This window comes from Phocoena sinus, chromosome 15, assembly GCF_008692025.1.
Source record: "Phocoena sinus isolate mPhoSin1 chromosome 15, mPhoSin1.pri, whole genome shotgun sequence".
NCBI classification, from domain to species: Eukaryota; Metazoa; Chordata; class Mammalia; order Artiodactyla; family Phocoenidae; genus Phocoena; species Phocoena sinus.
This window is the reverse complement of record NC_045777.1, coordinates 83,356,273-83,376,208: the sequence shown is the minus strand read 5'-3', so window position 1 is coordinate 83,376,208 and position 19,936 is coordinate 83,356,273. Positions and strand designations below refer to the sequence as shown.

General features: G+C 47.7%; 3 protein-coding genes across 10 annotated transcripts in view; 1 reads left to right on the top strand and 2 right to left on the bottom strand.

Annotated features, from left to right (window-relative positions):
- Positions 1-11,736, top strand: part of EIF2AK1 (eukaryotic translation initiation factor 2 alpha kinase 1) — a 31,372-nt gene extending 19,636 nt beyond the window's left edge. For 2 of the 5 annotated variants that reach the window (XM_032603951.1, XM_032603950.1), the window contains exons 12-16: positions 1,497-1,597; positions 7,048-7,159; positions 7,397-7,479; positions 8,547-8,780; positions 10,944-11,736. In XM_032603951.1, the coding sequence (XP_032459842.1) occupies positions 1,497-1,597; positions 7,048-7,159; positions 7,397-7,479; positions 8,547-8,780; positions 10,944-11,054 (641 nt within the window). In that variant the 3' untranslated portion in view covers positions 11,055-11,736. The remainder of the gene's footprint in view (positions 1-1,496; positions 1,598-7,047; positions 7,160-7,396; positions 7,480-8,546; positions 8,781-10,943) is intronic. The other 3 variants (XM_032603954.1, XM_032603953.1, XM_032603952.1) reach the window with 3 other exon arrangements.
- ANKRD61 (ankyrin repeat domain 61) lies at positions 2,069-6,481 on the bottom strand. The gene is given in 9 exon segments (XM_032603973.1): positions 2,069-2,724; positions 2,726-2,802; positions 2,805-2,870; positions 2,873-3,122; positions 3,124-3,367; positions 4,813-4,910; positions 5,854-5,915; positions 5,918-6,028; positions 6,031-6,481. Coding segments are annotated over 9 exon segments (1,245 nt in total). The 5' UTR covers positions 6,068-6,481; the 3' UTR covers positions 2,069-2,424.
- On the bottom strand, positions 11,734-19,867 carry AIMP2 (aminoacyl tRNA synthetase complex interacting multifunctional protein 2). 4 transcript variants are annotated; one of them, XM_032603960.1, is made up of 4 exons: positions 19,618-19,867; positions 15,051-15,257; positions 13,091-13,322; positions 11,734-12,263 (listed from the first exon to the last, which is right to left on the bottom strand). In XM_032603960.1, the coding sequence occupies exons 1-4, from the start codon at positions 19,750-19,752 to the stop codon at positions 11,875-11,877; spliced, it is 963 nt and encodes a 320-aa protein (XP_032459851.1). In that variant the 5' UTR covers positions 19,753-19,867; the 3' UTR covers positions 11,734-11,874. The 4 variants fall into 4 exon arrangements, with proteins under 4 accessions (XP_032459851.1, XP_032459853.1, XP_032459852.1 ...); XM_032603962.1 differs by having other exon boundaries at positions 11,740-12,263; positions 15,051-15,347; positions 19,618-19,856; XM_032603961.1 differs by having other exon boundaries at positions 11,852-12,263; positions 19,738-19,858.
- Between the last annotated feature and the right edge of the window lie 69 nt (positions 19,868-19,936).

Genomic DNA, 19,936 nt, shown 5'->3' with positions numbered 1-19,936 from the left:
CACACACACACACACACACACACACACACACACAGAGTTTTCTGTCTTAAATACTTGAGGTCCCTAAATTATATGCTAGACAGTGCAGAAGGAGGGTGTGGAATAGGTTTGAGCTCTATAAGAAAGTCGGCTCATTCAGGGAGAAGGGAGCATGCAGTGCTCTCGTGCTCAAAGGTAAACAATAGGCTTATGGTTTCATTTTACTTATTTATTTATTTAATATGTTTATTTATTTTTGGCTGCATTGGGTCTTCGTTGCCGCGTGGGGGCTTTCACTAGTTGCGGCCAGCAGCGTGTTACTCTTCGTTGCGGTGCGCGGGCTTCTCATTGCAGTGGCTTCTCTCGTTGCGGAGCACGGGCTCTAGGTGCTCGGACTTCGGTAGTTGTGGCTTGTGGACTCTAGAGCGCAGGCTCAGTAGTTGTGGCGCACGGGCTTAGTTGCCCTGCGGCATATGGGGGTCTTCCTGGACCGGCGCTCGAACCCGTGTCTCCTGCATTGGCAGGTGGATTCTTAACCACTGTGCTACCAGGGAAGTCCCTGATTTAGTCTTACCAAACCTCTCCACCCTCTAAATTCCCATATTATGTTATGATATTAATAGCTTAATTAATTCATTTACCTTTCCCCCCTCTCCTTCATTTGTCCATCATTTTTGGAAAATGCGGCATTCCAAATCTTCCAGGCAATAGAAGCTCACCCCTTGGGCTAACATAATTTATCTTTTTTCTTATTCTGTTGTTTGTAATAATGTGTTTAATCCCCAGCGGGCCAGGACACCAGATTTATTAACATTAAACCCCAGATGTCAGGGGTTGAAGGGGACTGAAACGCAGTTTAATCTAGCCACCCAATGCCTGAGAATTGTTTACAGAGCAGTTAATACAGGGGCTCTGAGTGACATGAGAGGTCCTCTCTTTCTGGTGACAGAAGTCCATCGACTCTTGGGAGCTAGTTTGCAGTGGCTTCTTTGTTTGCTGATTTCTAGGTTTGAAACCATTGTGGAGTATTGACTGTGTTGACAATCTGAATGTTGTCAGGTGTTAAATGTATTTATAACTACGTTCATTACCTTTTTTTTTAATAAAGTTATTTATTTTTCGTTGCGTTGGGTCTTCATTCCTGTGCGCGGGTTTTTCTCTGGTTGTGGTGAGCGCGGGCTACTCTTCGTTGGGGTGCATGGGCTTCTCATTGCAGTGGCTTCTCTAGTTGTGGAGGAGGGGCTCTAGGCACACGGGCTTCAATAGTTGTGGCATGTGGGCTCAGTAGTTGTGGCTCGCAGGCTCTAGAGCGCAGGCTCAGTAGTTGTGGTGCATGGGCTTAGTTGCCCTGCGGCATGTGGGATCTTCCTGGACCAGGGCTTGAACCCTTGTCCCCTGCGTTGGCAGGCACATTCTGAACTACTGCACCACCAGGGAAGTCCCCTCATTACATTTTGATGTTATGTAACAAGTGAAAAACTATTAGAGAAATAAAACTTTTTTTTTTTAACTTAAAGGTCCTTATGTTATGGCCAGTGTTGCAACAAAAATTTTTCAAGAATTGGTGGAAGGTGTATTTTACATACATAACATGGGAATTGTACACAGAGATCTAAAGGTAAGTGGGGAAGATTAAATCATTGACAGCTGCTTACAGGGATGACTTGGGTATTGGTTTATTGAATTAAATGAGATCATGTACCCTAGTTTATTTACCTCAGAGGTTATCATTACCTTTATATTGTATAAATCATTGTTCCATAGGTCTAGAATGTGAAAACTTTAGATTGAATTTAAAAGGAGTAATCTTTGGGCATTCGAAAATTCTAGCTCTTTTCAGGTAGTAAGTGTGCCTGCGTACTAATATAACTGATGACGCTAAATGTATTTCATGCTGACAAAAATACTCATTTCTGCCTTAGAGGTAAAATCTGTTTCTGTAATTATCCCTCTTAAAAGAAATGTAACATGGGAATTTTTTTTCTGCTGTTTTAAAAATCTGTAATGACTATTCCAATTTTTTAAAAGATTATCAAGAAAGAGAGACAATAGGGAATTCCCTGGCGGTCCAGTGGTTAGGATTCCAAGCTTTCACTGCTGGGGGTGCGGGTTCAGTCGCTGGTTAGGGAACTAAGATCCCGCAAGCCGTGCGGCATGGCCAGAAAAAAAGAGAGAGCGAGAGAGAGAAAATGTATTTACTTCTTTGGCTGAGAGTTTTAAATGAATTTACTTACTTTTGGGGCAAAAATTAAATCATGCAAAATTCATTTAAAAGACTATTTAGGAAGAAAAAGTTAATGGGCAAATCATTTTATTTTTTGAAAAAGGTTTAAGGACCAGTAGTTTGTACATTTGGAATGTATAAGGTGATGGGTTAAGTATTTTCTGGCCAGAAAATGTGATGTGAGTTACTGAAGTTCTGTGGCTCTGTGCAACTTTGAGATCTTATTTCAGGACGTGAGCTAAACCATAATAACCAGATACGGAATTCCAGATCTTCCCTGGGAGAAGTCGCTTCAAGTGCTGTTTTTGTTTCTCCCCATACATATTTCTGACATTGCTTTTACAGTTGTCCTCTAGGGATAAGGGTTTTTGAGATAACTTTATTAGGGTTTCCCTTAGGAGGTGGAATTCTGGGAGCATGATTCCTGCAGGTAGAACTCCTTGGTTATTGGTCAGTCTCAAAGGATACGAGTGGTAAAGCAGCCTGGTGAGAAGTGCCGTGTCTCTTATATTGGAACCGCGCTTGAAAGTACATATATATCGGAGATTCCCCATTTCCTGTTAATATGTTAACGTTGGCTTCAAATTCGAGCAAGAGATTATTGCCTCTCTGCCTCCAAAACACGCCTCGTGGACCGCGGCTTGACCTTCACGGTCCTGCATATTCCCTGGGCTCCGTGAACGAGCAGCAGGCAGATGCAGCTCAGGCCCGCGGCCAGCCGCTGGCCGGCCGTGCTTGACGCGGTGCACACCACCAGCTTCAGGGCCGTGTTGCCTGTGGAGGAGACGGCGCAGTTGACGTTTGCCCTGTGGGCAATGAGCGTTTCCATCATCTCCTTATTCAGTATATCTTCAGCCGTGTGCAGGGGTGTCATGCTGGACTCGTTTATGGCGTTGACCTGGGCACTGTTCTGGGCCAAGGATGGAGAGAACCGGGTAGGTCCCATACGTGATGGCCAGGTGGAGCCCGGAGTGCCCGTTGTTGCTGGCCACTCGCGCATTCACCTGGGCCCCGTGTTCGCACAAAATGCGGAGACACAGGACTGTGTTGTTCTGGATGTCTGTGAGGATCCTTTGGATTCTGTTCCCTGGCTTCGTCCACGTGGTAGAGGTGATGGGCCAGTGCAGGAGCATCAGGTGGAGCGTGGTGAGGCCTCTTGTGTCTCTGGAATAGGTATTGATGGCAGATTACACTCAGTTCACAGCGGGAATGGCTCGACGCGGAGAGCTACTACTTAAGAAGGCAACATTTATTTAAGATAATCCCCCGTAATTACTCTAGAGAAGTGTTTGAGAATCTGCATTGCTGTTTAATTTCTTGGGGTATCCCAGCATCTTGCGGGGACAGGGTGGTATGCATCACAGCACGGAGGGGCCCAGCTTCCTATCGCAGCTCGTGTCAGCTTTGTTACTCCTGCTGGGACGGTGGCCTCTTCCAGGCTGCATCTCAGTTAGCTCTGTGTCCACAGCCCCTCAGGGCTGTGCTGAGTTAGCAGCCATTCAGTATAATTGTGCGGACTCGAGTGTGATCCGGAATTCCCACAGAAGTGAGCCGTGAAGGGGCAGAACGCCCGCTGACTCAGTCCCTGGTGGCCCCGCACCTGCTCTTCTACCTGGCCTTCTCACTCGTGTGTGTGGATGGCAGGGGCTGCAGCTGGAGTTTATCGTCAGTCCCTCCCCAGCGCAGGCGGAGTGAGATTTTGACAACTCGGCCCTCATCTCCTTTCCTGAAATCTCTCAGGATTGCCTCCAAAATTCCTTGATTGTGGCAGAGAAGAGGGAAGGTCTCTTATGAGCATCCGACCGCTCCACTGGGATTAGAAGATGACTTTTCAGTTCACCTGTTGATTTAGTGTAAGCCCTGCACCAGGGGTGTGGGGAAACAGCAGAGTCCCCACCCTGCAGAGCTTACAGTCAGGTGTGGAAGCATTAATCCGAAAGAGCTAAGTAAACAGGCCAGTGGGCAAAGAGGTCTGCAGGCCCCACCCAGGGCGAGAAAGGGTGGGAAGGGTATACTGAGGAATCCTGTGGGGAGGGGGAACGATGGTCCAGTCCCGGGAGGACCTGCAGAGCTGGGGTGGGGCTCGGGGGCAGGGTGAGAGCAAGACGGGGTGGGGCGCCCTTCCGGAGCGTGGTAAGGATTTGGGGCTCGACTCTCTTTTATACCATGTACCTCTCCCATTCATTCAGATGATATTTATTGGGCACTTAGGAAGTGTCAGCATTGGTTTAGGCGGTGAAGATATATTGGGAAGCAAGATGAACTTCTTTCCAAGAAAATCCCTTGCCTCTTTCCATTTCCTTATTTTTCGTATCTAACTTAGGTTGTTAAAGTCCCTGAGGGCTGGGACCAGGACTTAACTTTGCACAACACCATTGCTGAGCGCTTAATACTCAGGATGCTTTAAGTGGGCTGACTGATTTGTGTTCCTGTATTATTTCCGGTTTTCAGAGGATCTCATCTAGTCAGTAAGGAAATTGGTTTATTCCAAACGTGGTAACCTGTAGTCCATCACCCACGGAGAATGGATGAGTCCAGACATGATCGGGAAAGGAACACAGATCGTGTGTGTCCTCATTTAGAAACAGTCACCTGTTGAGTTAACTTACCTTACTTCTGGGTCTGCACCATGTTCTAACAAACAAAGCAAACTCTGTGCCTTGCGGTATTCCGCAGCCAGGTGGATGGGGATGATGGACTGCGTCTGCTTTGGGGGGAAAAATACATTACAAGTAGCCCGATATAGTTAGAATAATTGTGTTAGTTTGCTATTTCAAAGGAAATAATTGTATTTAGCATCTCTTTGGTTCAGTATTTCTCTGTTATGTGCATTGAAATTCTCCTTTTGCCTGTTTTAAATTACCCCAAACCAGTCAATTTTAGATTGACATTATAAAAATCTGTATTTTACATACATGCAGATTTTACCAAGGCAGCAGATATAATTTACTTAAAACTTTGAAAGTTGATTCTTGTGAAGAGCTCATTGTGTAAAATTAATGGTAATTGCTATCAAGTCCCTTGGTCCTTAAATTGACCCAGAGAGTCATTGACAAGTAGGTTTTGTTTTTTAAGCCTTTGCCAAAGTCATAGCATCAGTAGTATAACCTGCACGTTTAGGGTTTCACAGTTAATGCTGCTTGTATTCTGTCTATGATTAGCAGAGATGTTTATGCGAGTTCTTCACACACACACACACACACACACACACACACACACACACACAGGCCTTTACAGCACGACTGCAAGATAAGGGCAGAGGGTGACTTTCTGAAAAAAATTTTAAGTTATAAGGGTAATAATTACTGTATAAAAATTCAGAAAATGAAAAACTATATGTAAAAAAGGGAGAAATAATTCCAGCACACAGACATAATCAGCACTGGCACATCTGAGAGGATGACATTAATGTTCTTCCAACCAAGCGAGCCCCAGTCTCTGCTCAGTCAGTGCCCCTGTGATCCCTGGAAGGAGTCGTCACAGACTCAGCAGAACACGGCTTTGGGTGTGCGGTGTGCTCAGCGTGGACCATCCAGCCTCGGGCACGGTGAAGGCAGCCAGGTGTAGTGAGTCCTCAAGAATCAGGTGGCGTTCCTTCTGAAGCATCACGTTTTTTTTCCTCAAAGTGACCGAGAGGAGAACGCGGGTACCTGGCTCAGCAGTGATCTGTAGCTGGTGGAGTTGGCCAGAACGGCCGTGGGCTGGTTGACAGGTGGCTTCTAAGCAGAGCCCCGAGTGCGGTGCTGCCCTCCCTCAGGATGGCCTCGTAGAGCCCGGTGTGGAATGACACCACCGCGCCCTCTTCCGGGGCCTGGGCCCCGTCGCCACCAGCCCTCTGCTGCCTCTCTTGGTTACGTTTCCCATGAGTACAACTTCGAGGGGGGACTTAGGAATTCAGGGCAAACGCGTTACAGAATTGGTCAGTCTCAGTCTCTTTATGATTCTTTCCATTCGGTTCTAGAACTGTTGAGAATGGTATCCGTGAAGATGATGCATTTTTATATCAGAACCAAACTTTTTCACATGCTGTTCCTGTATCTACAGTGCCAGCTACAGGAGCACGGTTTCCAGGCCTTTCTCCTTAGTCACAAAAGCGTAGCCAGATTATCATCTTGCACCTAAGATTGTTTCTGTTTTCTCTTCCCATTCAGCTACTGTTAGAAAAACCTGACAACGCTAAAATAAGGGAATTTATACAAACAAAACATTTACATTAAGAAGACCTAACTTTTAAGCTAAACGCTTTCTAGTTTTTAATGGAATTCCACCCCGCCTCCAACAGAGGTGCGTTTTCCACTGGTCTGGGGGTACTTCCATCGGGAAATGTGTTGGGTCTGTGATGACTGCTTCAATAGAGTGAAATGTGTACCTTTAGAGTGTGACCTGGCCGTCCCCAACCCTGGCTAACACGTTAGATCATCTGGGAGCTTTAAAAAAACATCAGTGTTTTCATTAAAAATAATAATAATCAAAGTCTTTGACTTGTTGAGAGGACAGTAGTTGTTAAAACCTTCTCGGTGACTCTGAGGTCCCGTCAGGGCTGAAATGCACTTGTGGACAAGCACGCTGTACATTCGTGGAATAAGCTGGGGACTTTAAGTAATGTCGACGCCTGTGTCCACCTCCAGGAAATCTGATTTAATCCGTCTGGGGAGTGGCTTGGCCGCTGAGATTTGTTTAAAGGGCCACGGTGATGCTAACGTGCGGCCGAGTTTGAGAACCACTGCTCTCATTTTTAATTCTTGAGGGGCTATTGGCTCCTGAGTTGAAAACTCTCAGCATCCACGTGTTTTCACTATTCTTTCTAGAACACCGTGGGGTTGACCTGTTCTGTTTGTTTACAGCCCAGAAATATTTTTCTTCATGGCCCCAATCAGCAAGTAAAAATAGGAGACTTTGGCCTGGCCTGTGCAGACATCATACAGAACACAGACTGGGCCAATGGAAATGGAAAGAGTAAGTTTATTTTGCTGGTTGTTTTTGTTTGGTTTTGCATTAAAAAGAGAGAGAGAGAGACATGGTTGAACACTGTCAGTATTTAAAGAGAATCAGAAAGACTTAACAGCAAAGGTGAGATTTAAGAAAAAAGCAACTATCATTTCCTTGGGAGCTGCAATGCCCTGCTCAGTCAGGGGTCTTTATGTAGACAGTGCTAACCCTGCCATGCTTAATCTCTGGCTTTTCAAATTACAGGGACACCCACACATACCTCCAGAGTGGGCACTTGCCTGTATGCTTCCCCTGAACAGTTGGAGGGATCCGAGTATGACGCCAAGGTAGTGTTTGTTCCCTTCTACCCTTTCAGTGGACTTACCCTGCAGTCGTAAGTAACAAAAAGTACAGTAAATGCAGTGGAAGGTCTGACGTCGAAGTGATTTGGAAATAGCGGAGTGTGGTAGGTTATCTCTTACATCAAACTACCAGAGTGCGAAGCCTCACTTTTCAACTGAATCTGACTTTTTTAGGCTATTTTACTATTTCCAAATCCGTGGGTGTCACAAAATAATTTTTGCAATGAGCTTTCCCTTTAAGATACCACCTTCCCCTCAGGAAGGCAGGATTCACCAGAGTCTGTTTTCAGCCGTTCATTCTGCCTTCAAGCTTAGGTAAATCGGTGCCCCCGACAAGTGTGACACCTGCTTCCCTCTGAGGCTGAATGAAGATGCGGAAAAGTTTTAATCCAGCTCGTTCCTCGAAGGACTGTTAAAGTAAATTCTTTTCTCAAAATAACAGCCTAGTAAATTTTCTTCCTTTCGATGAATCATTCAACTTTTTAGTGATTGGGAAAGAGCTGCCAGAAAAACCACGGCAGCTCCGAAAATCCTATGTAGTAAACACCTTCCTAAAAGACTGTTTTTAGGAAAAGTGACAGGTTTTATGTAGTTTGCTAAAACTTTACCAAGAATGCCTAACTCTTAGCGGAGGCAGAGGTGGGACCGGGGTAGGCCGCCGGCACCCTCGGTGACCTCTCAGGTCTCTCTCAGGCTATACCTGGCCTGGGTTTTCAAGGAGCAGTGGAGTCAGTTGTGTGGTAGTGACCGCTCTGGGTGGCCGGGATCACCCCTGCCCCTCAGTCCTTCGTGCCCCTGGATGCCCCTTTTTGGTGTTAGAGCTGGGGATTGCAAGAGTACGGTCATCTGTCGGTAGATCACCTACAGTAGATCCAGCTGGCAGACACCTGCCTCTGTGAGGGACGAGCCAGCCCGCTGTGTTCCCTCCGTTGTAGGGACTGTCAATCATCCTTCTGTAGAAAATCCTCTCGCTTTTGAAAGGAAGGTGGGTGGGAATGGAAATGTTACTCTGTGTATTTCACTACTGATTGACCGCTTCCCCCCTTTTCCAGTCAGATATGTATAGCTTGGGTGTTATCCTGCTGGAGCTCTTTCAGCCGTTTGGGACAGAAATGGAGCGAGCACGTGTTTTAACGGGTTTAAGAACTGGACAGATCCCCGAGTCGCTCAGTAAAAGGTGTCCCGTCCAAGCCAAGTACATCCAGCACTTAACCAGAAAGAGCTCATCCCAGAGGCCGTCAGCTGCTCAGCTGCTGCAGAGTGAACTCTTCCAAAATTCTGGAAATGTATGTATGATTTTTTTAATACTGGGGGAAATATGAAGCTTAAAATGGAATTTGTTTAAATTGTGAATCCCATTTCACGAAGCGCAGTTGAGCTTAGAGTCAGGTTTATGGAAACAAAATATTTCAACCCATTCTCAGAGTTGCCAGTGGCGTACTTGTCAGGTAAGCTAGATGACCACTGCCAACTGTCTACTCGGAAGATGGTCACATGGGCTCCAGTTTCGAGCCTCATCTTGCTAAGTCAAAAGGTTTTAGTTTTCCTTTCCAACTATGGTATATGGCCTTTTATGAATTATTATAAAGTATCTACTAGTAGAACGGCACACACACCAAAGGATATAGGACAGGGGAGCTGGAGCATCTGTGGCCGAGACCGCCTTACCTACCCTGAGACCTCAGCATCCCCGTGTGGAGTCTGGTATTCTGTCCTGTGAGGGGTCCTGCTCCAGGCAGCCATCCCCTTCCTCCTTCCTGACGTGTCGTTTCAGTGCCAGGTATACGCAGAAACTTTCTAAGACTTAAAAAAGCTTGACTCAAAGAGAAATTCACAGGTTCTCTAGTGCTTTGCTACTCAAAGTGGGTCCTCCGACCAGCGGCGTCAGCCTTACCTGGGAGCTTGTTAGAAACACAGGCTCCGGGGCTCCCCCCAAGACCTGCACTGTAGTGAGGTCTCCGAGTAACTTATACCCAGCGTGTGAGCAGCGGTGGGTGGACGCACCAGCTCCAGAGTGCGGCCTCCAGACCAGCAGCGTAAAATCACCACGAACTCGACAGAATTCTTAGACGCCCCCCCCCCCCCGCTTCCCCCACCAACCTATAAAAGAGACATCTGGGGGAGAAGGGGCTGCTCTCTGTGCTTCTACAAACCCTCGAAGCGGTTCTGATGCACACGAGTTGGGGAACCACTTGCAACTGGTTAGTTGATTTGTCTTTTGTTTAAGGCTTATTTGTGTTCAAGTAAAACAGTGAATTTTAGGAGATTGAATGGTAAACGGGTAGGTGTAGTGCTTTTCTCTCAGTCTCTGAAGATAGCAGATGTGGTTGTTGAATTGATATCCTTGTATGGAGAGAATTTTCTAACTCCCTGTGAAGCTAGAGTAGAGACCGTAGTCACTTGCTGTTAATGGTAAGGATTTCTCCTTCTTGTAGAATTGTTTATAAAGTAACCTGTGCATACCTGCAGAGATGAATTTGCATAGACAGGTGGCCCTCACTTTGCACTTTGTGTAGTGCAGGACTGTGACAGTGACCACGCAGAGCTCACAGCATACGAAAGGAGCTTAATAATCAATGGGGAAAGTTACAGTCGTTCCATGACCTTTAAAAATGTTTGTCAGAACATTAAAACTCTCTTATTATCAGTTACAGATGTACGTGGAAATGAAGAAAATTATAAAATATAATTGAGAATGATTCAAGCGTAGTTTGCATAGTGCCCACCATCTTGTCCTGTAGCTCAGGGCACGGAGTGAGCATCTTTTCTATGCCCTGGTGACTCGTCATACTCCTCGCTAAGTTTGGGTCGGTTTCTGGCATTTTACCTTCGGCACTTTTGACGTTATGATCCGTCCCCAAGAGTTCTTTAACGTGAAGTTTTCTTGGGGCATCTTCATCCTTTTCCTGCTCACGTTGATAAGCGGTCTTCACTCAGTGCGTCCGATGGTGGCGGGATCAGCATTCCCACGATCAGCTCTTTCGTCTGTAACAGCGTGCGTTTGATACTCACTTCTAGCGTCCTCACTTTTCATGACTTTGCTGTACTTCCATCTTTGTTGGCCAGTTCCCTCTTTCAAAAATGTCACGTGGGTTTATCACTGGGAGACAGGAGGCAGCACAGCTCCACACGCTGCCCGTGTATGAACCGACTTAACAGGTGCACGGTGACCAGCCGGCAGGGCCGTTGAAAGAAGTGATGATTGTTCCTGATTATGACACGTATGGTGGGTCACATAGTGTTTCGTGGACTGAAGCGCTAAGGCAGTTAGTCACTATACCTTGGCAACTGACACTTGACCCACGTTGCTGGGTGACGCGTAATAAGCTGTGAGAACTGGAATCCCCGCATACTGGAAGTATTTAAAAGTATTTAGGAAGAAGTTTAAAAGTAAAGGAAGTAAAGGAAGAAGCCACTGTAACGGAGCTTAAAATTTTCTCTCTTTACAGGTTAATCTCACCCTACAGATGAAGATACTAGAGCAAGAAAAAGAAATTGAAGAACTAAGGAAGCAGCTAAGTCTCCTCTCTCAAGACAAAGGGGTTAAGAGGGTGACTTGAAAGGTGGAGGTGTGCCCGTGTAGCCTCAGTAGGCTCTGGAGATATGAGAGTGGACTTTTTAAGCTAAACAGTCAACTGGAATGTAAATTTTCAGTCTTTATTAGGGTGTGGCTGGTATAACTCTAATTGCATTTAGTGAGCCTGTATAAGACGTACTAAAGTGAGGCTGTGAAAGTACCCTTTAAGGCTGGCATTTTGAACCGAAGACTGCTCGAAACGAAACCTGTTCTGTTCTTGCCTTTCTCCTACCCCACACGCTCCTTTTCCTGGACTTCTCACTTTAATATTACCGTCCATCCAGTCTCTGAAAGTGAAAGTGTAGGCCTCATCCTCAGCTGTTCTTTCTCTTTTGAACTCTGCCTGTTGACCACCAAGTCCTCCTCTAGGTTCTACTGCAGAAACCTAAGTGTGCTCTGGACCCATCGCTGCCCAAGCCCAGGCCCGCGCACTAGCTGCACCGTTCCAAGTGGACAGCTGCTGGCCTTCCTGCCCTCCACACTGCGCTGTTCCCACGGGCTCCCTCCTTCCTCACAGACTTGCTTCCCCCCAGGTCTACATTCCTCGAGGCAGCGACATGATACGTTCGTATTTGTACCCCAGTGTGCCTGCCACGTAGCCGGCAATCGTCACGGTATATTGCATGGTGTTGCGGGATTTTAAATAAAATGAAAACCACAAATTAATTATATGATGCATTTATTGATATTTAACCACTGGCCTAGATAGAGACTTTGATTTTAGTACAAGTCCCTTTACCGATAATAGGCACAAAACAGCACCATCCTTAAAATTTAAACCCGTTAAAATCAGTGACTGAGGCTCACTGAAGGAGCTCGAGGGCCATGTGAAAAGGGGCCAGGTTTTCACAGGCCCTCATCCACTTCTGCACGTTGGCTGGCGCTGTCCCACTGCAGCTCCCTGTCTGCTGGAGAACGGACCACAGCACGACATCCGCCACCGTGAGTTCATTCCCAACGAGCCAGGGGCTCTTCCCGAGAGCAGAGTTCATGGAGCGGAACACAGCAGCTTTTTCTTTACTGCTTCCCTCTTTTAGCTGAAAAATCGCTATATCTACCCAGCTATCTATGAGGGTTAAACTCACAGCATCCTGCTTCTGGCCAAAGAGAGAGAAGAGGAAGCGCGCAATGTTCCCTTCTCCTTCGATGGGACACATCGTTTGGACACTGAACTTCATCTGAGTCTTCGGCACTGAAAAGAAATAAGCACTCCATGAAATGTCAACAAGAGCAGCACCGCCGGAGGAAGTGCTTGTAGAGCGTGGCGAGGGGAGTCCCTGTTGGTCACGAACCGGTGGCGAGGGAAAGTGTATTTTCAAGAAAATCGCAGTTTTAGTCGGTCTCCAAAAGTTTAGTAATATTCAAGAAGGTTTAAACTGCAGGTTTAAACGGTGCCAACTGTACGTTATAAAGTAACCATTTCTGGTATTTGATGATGACAGTTTTCAAGCTAGAAAGGACCTCAGACCATCTGTTCCAACCCCTGTGCCTAAGGAGCTGGGCATGAGGCCTGGAGACCAGGGGTCCCATCTCCCAGGCCAGGACCTCCTGCTGCCCTCACCCCGGCTCTCCACGTGTGGCTGAGGGCAGCAAGGCCTCGATGGATGGACATGAACTCAGTTCCCTCTGTAGGAACTTAACCGGGAGAAGTGCACACACCAGTGAGATAATGAATAAATGACATCCTGCCACCCTTTAATGGATAATGTCCATTAAAAGAGGACGTCAGTGTCCCCATAATGATGGGTTTTGGAATGTGAGGGCAAGACGGCCGTGACAGCCGTGACTCCCCTGCCCTGGCCGGTGAGACAGGATTCCCTCGGAGACTGCCCTCGGTTGAGACCTTCACCTTCCCAGAGGAAGGAGAGCATCTCCGGGCCAAGGTGTGCCTGCTCCTCTTGTAGGACCCCCCGCAAGCTCTCTAGACTTTGACGGCAAGCAGCCGAGGAGTCTGCGCAGCTGCAGGCCGCCCCCTTCCCATTCCCCATTGCCTCCTAGTCACCCAGCCCCTCCGCTTACCGTCCTTCCAAATCAGAGTAAAACCCAGCTGGTACTCGTGACGGGGCTGCTGCCTCGTCTGCTCGTCGAAGCACTTGAGGAGGTTCGCCGGCACACTCTCGACGGCTGAATGCGTGTGGACAGTCGACAGGACCTTGTAGTGGTCGCAGAGCAGCCGGTGCAGCACGAGCAGCGAGAGGGGTGGCGAGGCGGGGTTGGCGTTGATCACGATGTCCTTCAGTGCCCCGTAATCCTGGGGAGCAAACCCCAACAGAGCAGATGACACCAACAGCAGCCCGAGTGCTGACACTGTACCAGGTGCTGTGCTTAGAACCCCACCAGGCTCCTCTAAAGAACCGTCACCTCCCGGGAAGGAGGTACTAATGTCACCCCACCTGCAGCCAAGGATGTGAGTGCTGGGGATGGAAGGAAGCTACCAAGGGGGCTCGGCTCGGTAGGAAGCAGGGGACAGCAGCCGACTCCGACCCTCCACCCCTGCAATGCTGCTCCCAATAAATAAAAGGTGACTCTACTCAGATTACTACAACATGTTAGGCTTGACACCTCTATTTGTCCCTAAGTTAAAAAAAAAAAATCACACGTGTAATTACTCCATTTACTAAATCTTTCTAATGCCCGAAAGGATACAGTTTCTACAGCAATTTGTTTGAGTTACGTGTCAGTGAAGAACCCCTTGGAAAAGGGTCTTCTCTCACGGAGATTTTAAAAAACTAGGTGTGAATTAAAGTGCCAGAACACACTGCCTTTTTATTTTATTTTGTTTTTAAAATTTATTTTATTGAAGTATAGTTGATTTGCAACACGCACTGCCTTTAGATGCGGACTATCTTATTTCTGTACATCCGCTCTTCATAACTAATGAACTCATATGCTACAACAGAGGCCAAACTGTGTGGCTTTCTGTCCACAGCCGGCCACAATCTGGCCTCTGGTCTTGCCACTCCTGACCGATGCCCTTCATGTGGACCTATGCTGGATGCTCCGCATTTCTCTGAACATATCGTGTTACTTGATGCTGTGCCTTCTGCGGTGTCAAGATTCATCTGAAGCACCGTGTGCTCTGGGAGGGCCCCCGGCATGCTGGGACACCCGGCACAGCTGTCTCACCGACTCATCCCCTATGCAGACTGGCTCCCTGGGGGACTGGCTGAGTGGGGTCTCATGGGCCCCCGGCGCATGCAAACACGAACTGGGGGATGAAGGGATACATGAGTGCAGAGGGACGGACGTTACCAAAAACAGCTCTGGGGGAGACATGGCAATGCTGCCTCCGCTTGTTACGTCTTTAAGCAGGACCGTTTTCTGTCACCAATTCTAGGGGAGGGTGCTAGCAGGGATTCTCGGGACAAACCCTCTTGCACCCACTTGTAACAAGATATTCTTTCTTTGTGTTATCAGATTGTCCTGTAAATCAACTGAAGCCTGTAGACTGACATTAAAGGTGGCTGATGCAACTGATTTTTTAACACAGCAAACTGAATTTAAGCAAAATACGTCTGAGGTATGAGACTGTGACTGGCTTTTAGCAACAAACTGCAAAAGGATCGGTGGGCATTTTGCGCCTGGACAGCCAAGGCTCTGAAATTCAGGCCACTCTCAAAGAGTCAGGGTTGACTTGGCTGAACCTCAGAGAAGCACTGAGTGTACAACCATTTCTCCAGGGCTCGGAGTCTGCCGGGAGCTGCCGGCAGGAAGCAGGGATTCTTGACTCCCTCTTCTGCCTAAGGATCCCCCCCCGTTCTCTACCGGGTCTGAGAAATCCAGAAGCTGCATTAGAGCCTGCCTGGCTTCACTCAACGCTCACGAATCTGTTCTGTGCAAAGGCACAGTCAGAGGAGGAATGTGCTTTGCACCACCTTTGAAAACTCGAAAACCAAGGCTTTAATCCCACCGGCACAATTTTCCAGCACTGATATCCACCTAGCGCGCTGATGTTCCTTAGCTTTCTAGATGCACTCACCTTGCCAAGCACGGAATTTAAGTCCAGTGCACTGGTCGATAAAGCAGCGGGCTCGTCAGCTTGGATTATGTCGCTCACATCCAGGTCCGCGTCTGGTGTCTGAATCATCTTGGAGAGACCATCGACGGCAGCTTTCAATTCACACAGACGTTTTAAAATATCATCTTGGCGGGACTCAAGAGCTTGAAGAGATGGGTCCGACTCTTCCTAAACAGACCAACATCAGAACGTTCACTTCCTCTCACATCAAAGCAGTCTGTTTGATCACTTGTCTTCCACTTAGTTCGAACCTCCCACCTTTCAGGAGACATTAAAATGAGGTTAGCAGAATCATCTCATTTGCCCCAGTCCAAGAGGTCCTGCAGATCAATCCCCAAATGCTGTAAGACAAATAATGGTGTGCCTGAAAGCCACTCAGAGATTGCAGGACTCCTATTTCAGATGATTTAGTCTCTAAGAACAGAGGAGGAGAGAAAACGAACACAAATTGTTCTTTCTATCAAACTAGTTCAAAATACTTTGCGGAAATGAATAGAAAAAGATTGGGGGTGGCGATGAGGACGTAATCAATCATACTAATCGAAGGGAAAAGGGGGCACACACAGGTTAAGAGAAGAGTGTCCTTAGGCTTAGAAATATGTCGGGGGCGGTGTGTGTGTGTGTCAAATGATCCATTCCCCAAATCATTTTCTAGGCAATACTGGCACTCACATTATCTTAGAATCATCTAGAACTTTTTCACTGCTGAAATGTATTACTTCATAAAGAGGGAATATTCACATCCTTCATTCACTGAATCTTTGCATCTTTCTTGCCTGGTACAGTGGACTAGTATACCATAAGTAACTAATAACATTGGGTTGGCCAAAAAGTTTGTCTGGGTTTTTCCGTAACGGAACTTTTTGGCCAACCCAATATTTGCTGAGAAATAAATCTCAAATCTCTACAGACTTACTTTATTATTTGTTTATTTATTTAATTTATTTATTTTTGGCTGCATTGGGTCTTTGTTGCCGCGCAGGGGCTTTCTCTGGTTGCGGCGAGCGGGGGCTACTCCTCACCATGGTACACGGGCTTCTTACTGTGGTGGCTTCTCTTGTTGTGGAGCAAGGGCTCCAGGTGCGCGGGCTTCAGTAGTTGTGGCACACAGGCTCAGCAGTTGTGGCTCACGGGCCCAGCCGCTCCGCGGCATGTGGGATCTTCACAGACCGGGGCACGAACCCGTGTCCCCTTCATCGGCAGGCGGACTCCCAACCACTGCGCCACCAGGGAAGCCCCCAACTTACTTTAAAAAGCAATAACAAGAAACCTCCCAGCAGTCACACTGTGCAACCTGTTTTCAGATTCACAAGCTCTCACAAAAGATGATCCATCTGAGTCAAGAGAACAAAGGACACGTTAAGCATGAGTAAGACGCTCATGACTAGACAAAAGGGTCAATAAGCAATGACCTTGAGTTTATTATAAACATGCACTCGTGGCCTCCCCTGGTGGCGCAGTGGTTAAGAATCTGCCTGCCAATGCAGGGGACACGGGTTTGAGCCCTGGTCCAGGAAGATCCCACGTGCTGCAGAGCAACTAAGCCTGTGTGCCACAACTACTGAGCCTGTACTCTAGAGCCTGTGAGCCACAACTACTGAGCCTGCGTGCCACAACTACCGAAGCCTGCGTGTCTAGGGCCTGTGCTCTGCAAGAGAAGCCACCGCAATGAGAAGCCCGCACACCACAATGAAGAGTAGCTCCTGCTCGCTGCAACTAGAGAAAGCCCGCGTGCAGCAACGAAGACCCAACGCAGCCAAAAATAAATAAAATACATAAATTTATTTTTAAAAATAATAAAAAATAAACATGCACTCATGATACAGTGTGAGTGTTGGAAGAGTGTCTGATCACATGTGTATGCTGGTGAGTTTAAGGAACATTTTGTTTCTCCCCTCGTCACAACACTGCCCTCTTCGCAGAGCCAATTCATCACCAGCTGTTGTCAATCTTCTGGAATCCAATGACTTGTAAGTGTGCCTCCATGGTCAATGCCTGAGTCCAAGACACCACTTTTCACCTGGCCTACTTCCACTGGTCACCTTGCATCCATTCTGGTCCACCCCTCCACCCCACCCATCCCTACGATGGCAGCCAGAAATCAAAACAACCTCTAAAAAGCCTAAGATAAATAGCTTGATAAATAGCTTGTAGGAATGGTTCTCTGCTTACCTCCTCTCCCATCATTCTCCCCATGGCTCTGGGCTCTGGCCATGCTGTTCTTTGGATCCTAAACCTGCCACAGGGCTTTTCCTCATCAGGTTCCCACTGTCTGCAACACCCCTCCCCCTTCTCTCGGCTGGTTAATGCCGATTTACCCTAGAGCTGGATCTCCACGATCTCAGCTCCCCTCACCTGCTGCTCTTGTTTGAGATCAAACAGCAGAGAAATGCAAGATGATTACCATCTGGGTGGGACAAAGAAGGATAGAGTTCAGTGTGCCAATTAAACAATGTGGTGCTGACTGGAAATAAGTGTGCAAAATGTGTGACTGGTAAGGCTGCCACCTGTGTGATATCCTCATGTTACTCAGTATCAGTCCTCCTGAGTAATACTTCCAATCTTTTCATCCAGACTGTATGTGTGCATTCTTTGTGTACAACTTTGCTCATTTCTACAACTGGCAGTCGGGTCCCTGCCCAACCAGGGGCGAAGCACCTACTGTATTCAAAACCCGTCAGCACTCCACCGAAGACTGAACCCAGTACTGCGTGTGGAATGTGGCCTGTGATAAGAGCCCAGCATAGCTCGATCTGAGGAACGCAAGACGCTCAAGTTCTGCTTTACCTACCACACCTTCTCATGCTGGCCTGTTGTTTTCCTTGTTCAGGAGAGACTGTGACTTAGCGTGCTGTGTTTATCCGTTTGTTATTTTACATGGATTTAGAAGCATTTATTTTTAGAAGCATTTTATTCTTTGTGTTGCTCTCATTTCTCCTGGAGATGCTAGATTCCTAATGATCTATCCACATTGTTATCATCTGCTGTTATCTTCTAAGTTGCAAGTTCACAGTTAAATGCCCAAAGGAAGTAGTTAGGCAGCAGACTTAAAAAAAAAAAAAAAAGAAAGGGAGACTTGGTCTCAAAAGAGATGTTATGCTCCCCACTCTGGGGTTTTCTTTTTGATTCCATGGGACTGTCCAGTTGAGGAGCACCAGACCATGCCTGCATGGGAATCTCCAGGTGAAGAGATACTGGACCATGCCTGTGTTTTTGCCTTAGCTCTACAGTGAGACAACAGTTGTGTTATTTGGTTTCAAACTAAACTAACCACCGCCCTTCCAATCGAGGCAGAAAGGTCTTAAGACAAAGGATGACAGGGAAAACAAGCCACGAACGTTATCTATTCACTCATCTTGAGCCAGAATGGACAGAAAGTCTCTCCAGCTGGAAAATTAAAATGTGTATTTGCAATTAATAAAAAAAGTCAAAGTTGAGCAGGTACTTTACAAAAGAGGTGAAATCAAAATGCCCAATAAACATGAAAAGGGGCTCGACCGATTTAGCGGTCTCGGAGATATGAACTAAATTACATTAGGATGCCACTGTACACCCACCAGCTTTGGGGAGGGTGCCAACATCAGAAATTCGTATACACTGCAGGTGAGAGCATAAACCGGGATGACCGCTTTGGAAAGCAATCTAATCCAGTTGAAGACAGACCAGCCCACTGAGCCAGCGATCCCATCCCTTAGTATATCCCCTATGCCTGCTCGTGTACAAGAATATTCTGCAGAATAATTCATAACAGCCTAAAATGCAAAACCAGCCGACGCCCGTGAGCAGCGGGATGGATAAAGCCCTGGGGGCACAGTCAAGCCAAGGAGCAGCAGGCCGCAGAGGACGAACGCTTTGCTTTCTCATGGCAGCAAAGGGATTCTTCAAATTATATCTAGAAGAGGCAGCCAGACACTGCAGGGCACACGCTGCATGCTTCCACTTACACCAAGACTACATGGTTTAGGGATGCATACTCAGGTGACAAAATACGAGAGAAAAGCAGGACGTAATGACCGTGGAAGTTGGGAACTTTGGGGGTAGTTTTAAGTGGGGCGCTGAGAACGTGTTAACTTGAGTGGTGGTGACACTGGGATTCGCTTTATAATTCCTCAAAACGAGCATTTACGTGCTATTCGCTTTTCTGTGGGTAAAATTTCGTCATATAAAAGTTTAAGTAGTCATAAGCGAAAGAAAGATACCAGATGGATAGCTATTTTAATAGTTGAGTTTACGGTCGCTCGGAGGCCGCGGCGCGTGAGGCTGGAGTGGGGTAGGCGATCGGGTCTGGTCCCCACGGTTTGTTCGCGACAGTTCGGGTCCCAAGGTCCGGGCCTGGAAGAACCCCTGCCCCTAGTCCTCCAACTGAGGGCCAGGGCGGCAGCGCGTGCGCACTGAACAAGAGGGCAGCGGGGCGGGGCCGCGGTGGAGCCAGGGCGCCTGAGCACTGGACGGGCGGGCGGTGGGACTAGAGCCTTGGCGCCTGGCAGTGGGCTGATGCGGGGCTGGGGAACGGGCCGCGCGCTCCTACCTGCACGTGGCTCGCTGCTGGCGCGGGGCTGGCGATCCTACCGTGCACGTTGGGGAGCCGGTACATGCAGGTGGGAAGCTCTACACGGAGAGATCCACTGCCCTCGTGATAGGGCTTTACCTGGTACATCGGCATTGTGGAACCCAAGGGAGGGAAGGTGGCGGGTGAGAGACACGAAAGCTCAGAAACGGTCCAAGTCCACGACAGGCTGCAGCCACCTCCTTTCCGACCCCTAGGCTGGCGTCCGGGAAAGCTCAGTTCCTGTACTCTAATTGGCCCCTGCTAATTCGGCGTCATGGATTCGACCTTTGACACAACC

Excerpts from the sequence above, each read along its gene's own strand:
- AIMP2 (XM_032603960.1), bottom strand. The coding sequence starts at position 19,752 with ATGCCGATGTACCAGGTAAAGCCCTATCACGAGGGCAGTGGATCTCTC. Across the intron at positions 13,323-15,050 it reads TAAATTCCGTGCTTGGCAAG|GATTACGGGGCACTGAAGGA; the intron begins GTGAGTGCATCT and ends TTTGCTCCCCAG. Across the intron at positions 12,264-13,090 it reads TACTCTGATTTGGAAGGACG|TGCCGAAGACTCAGATGAAG; the intron begins GTAAGCGGAGGG and ends ATTTCTTTTCAG.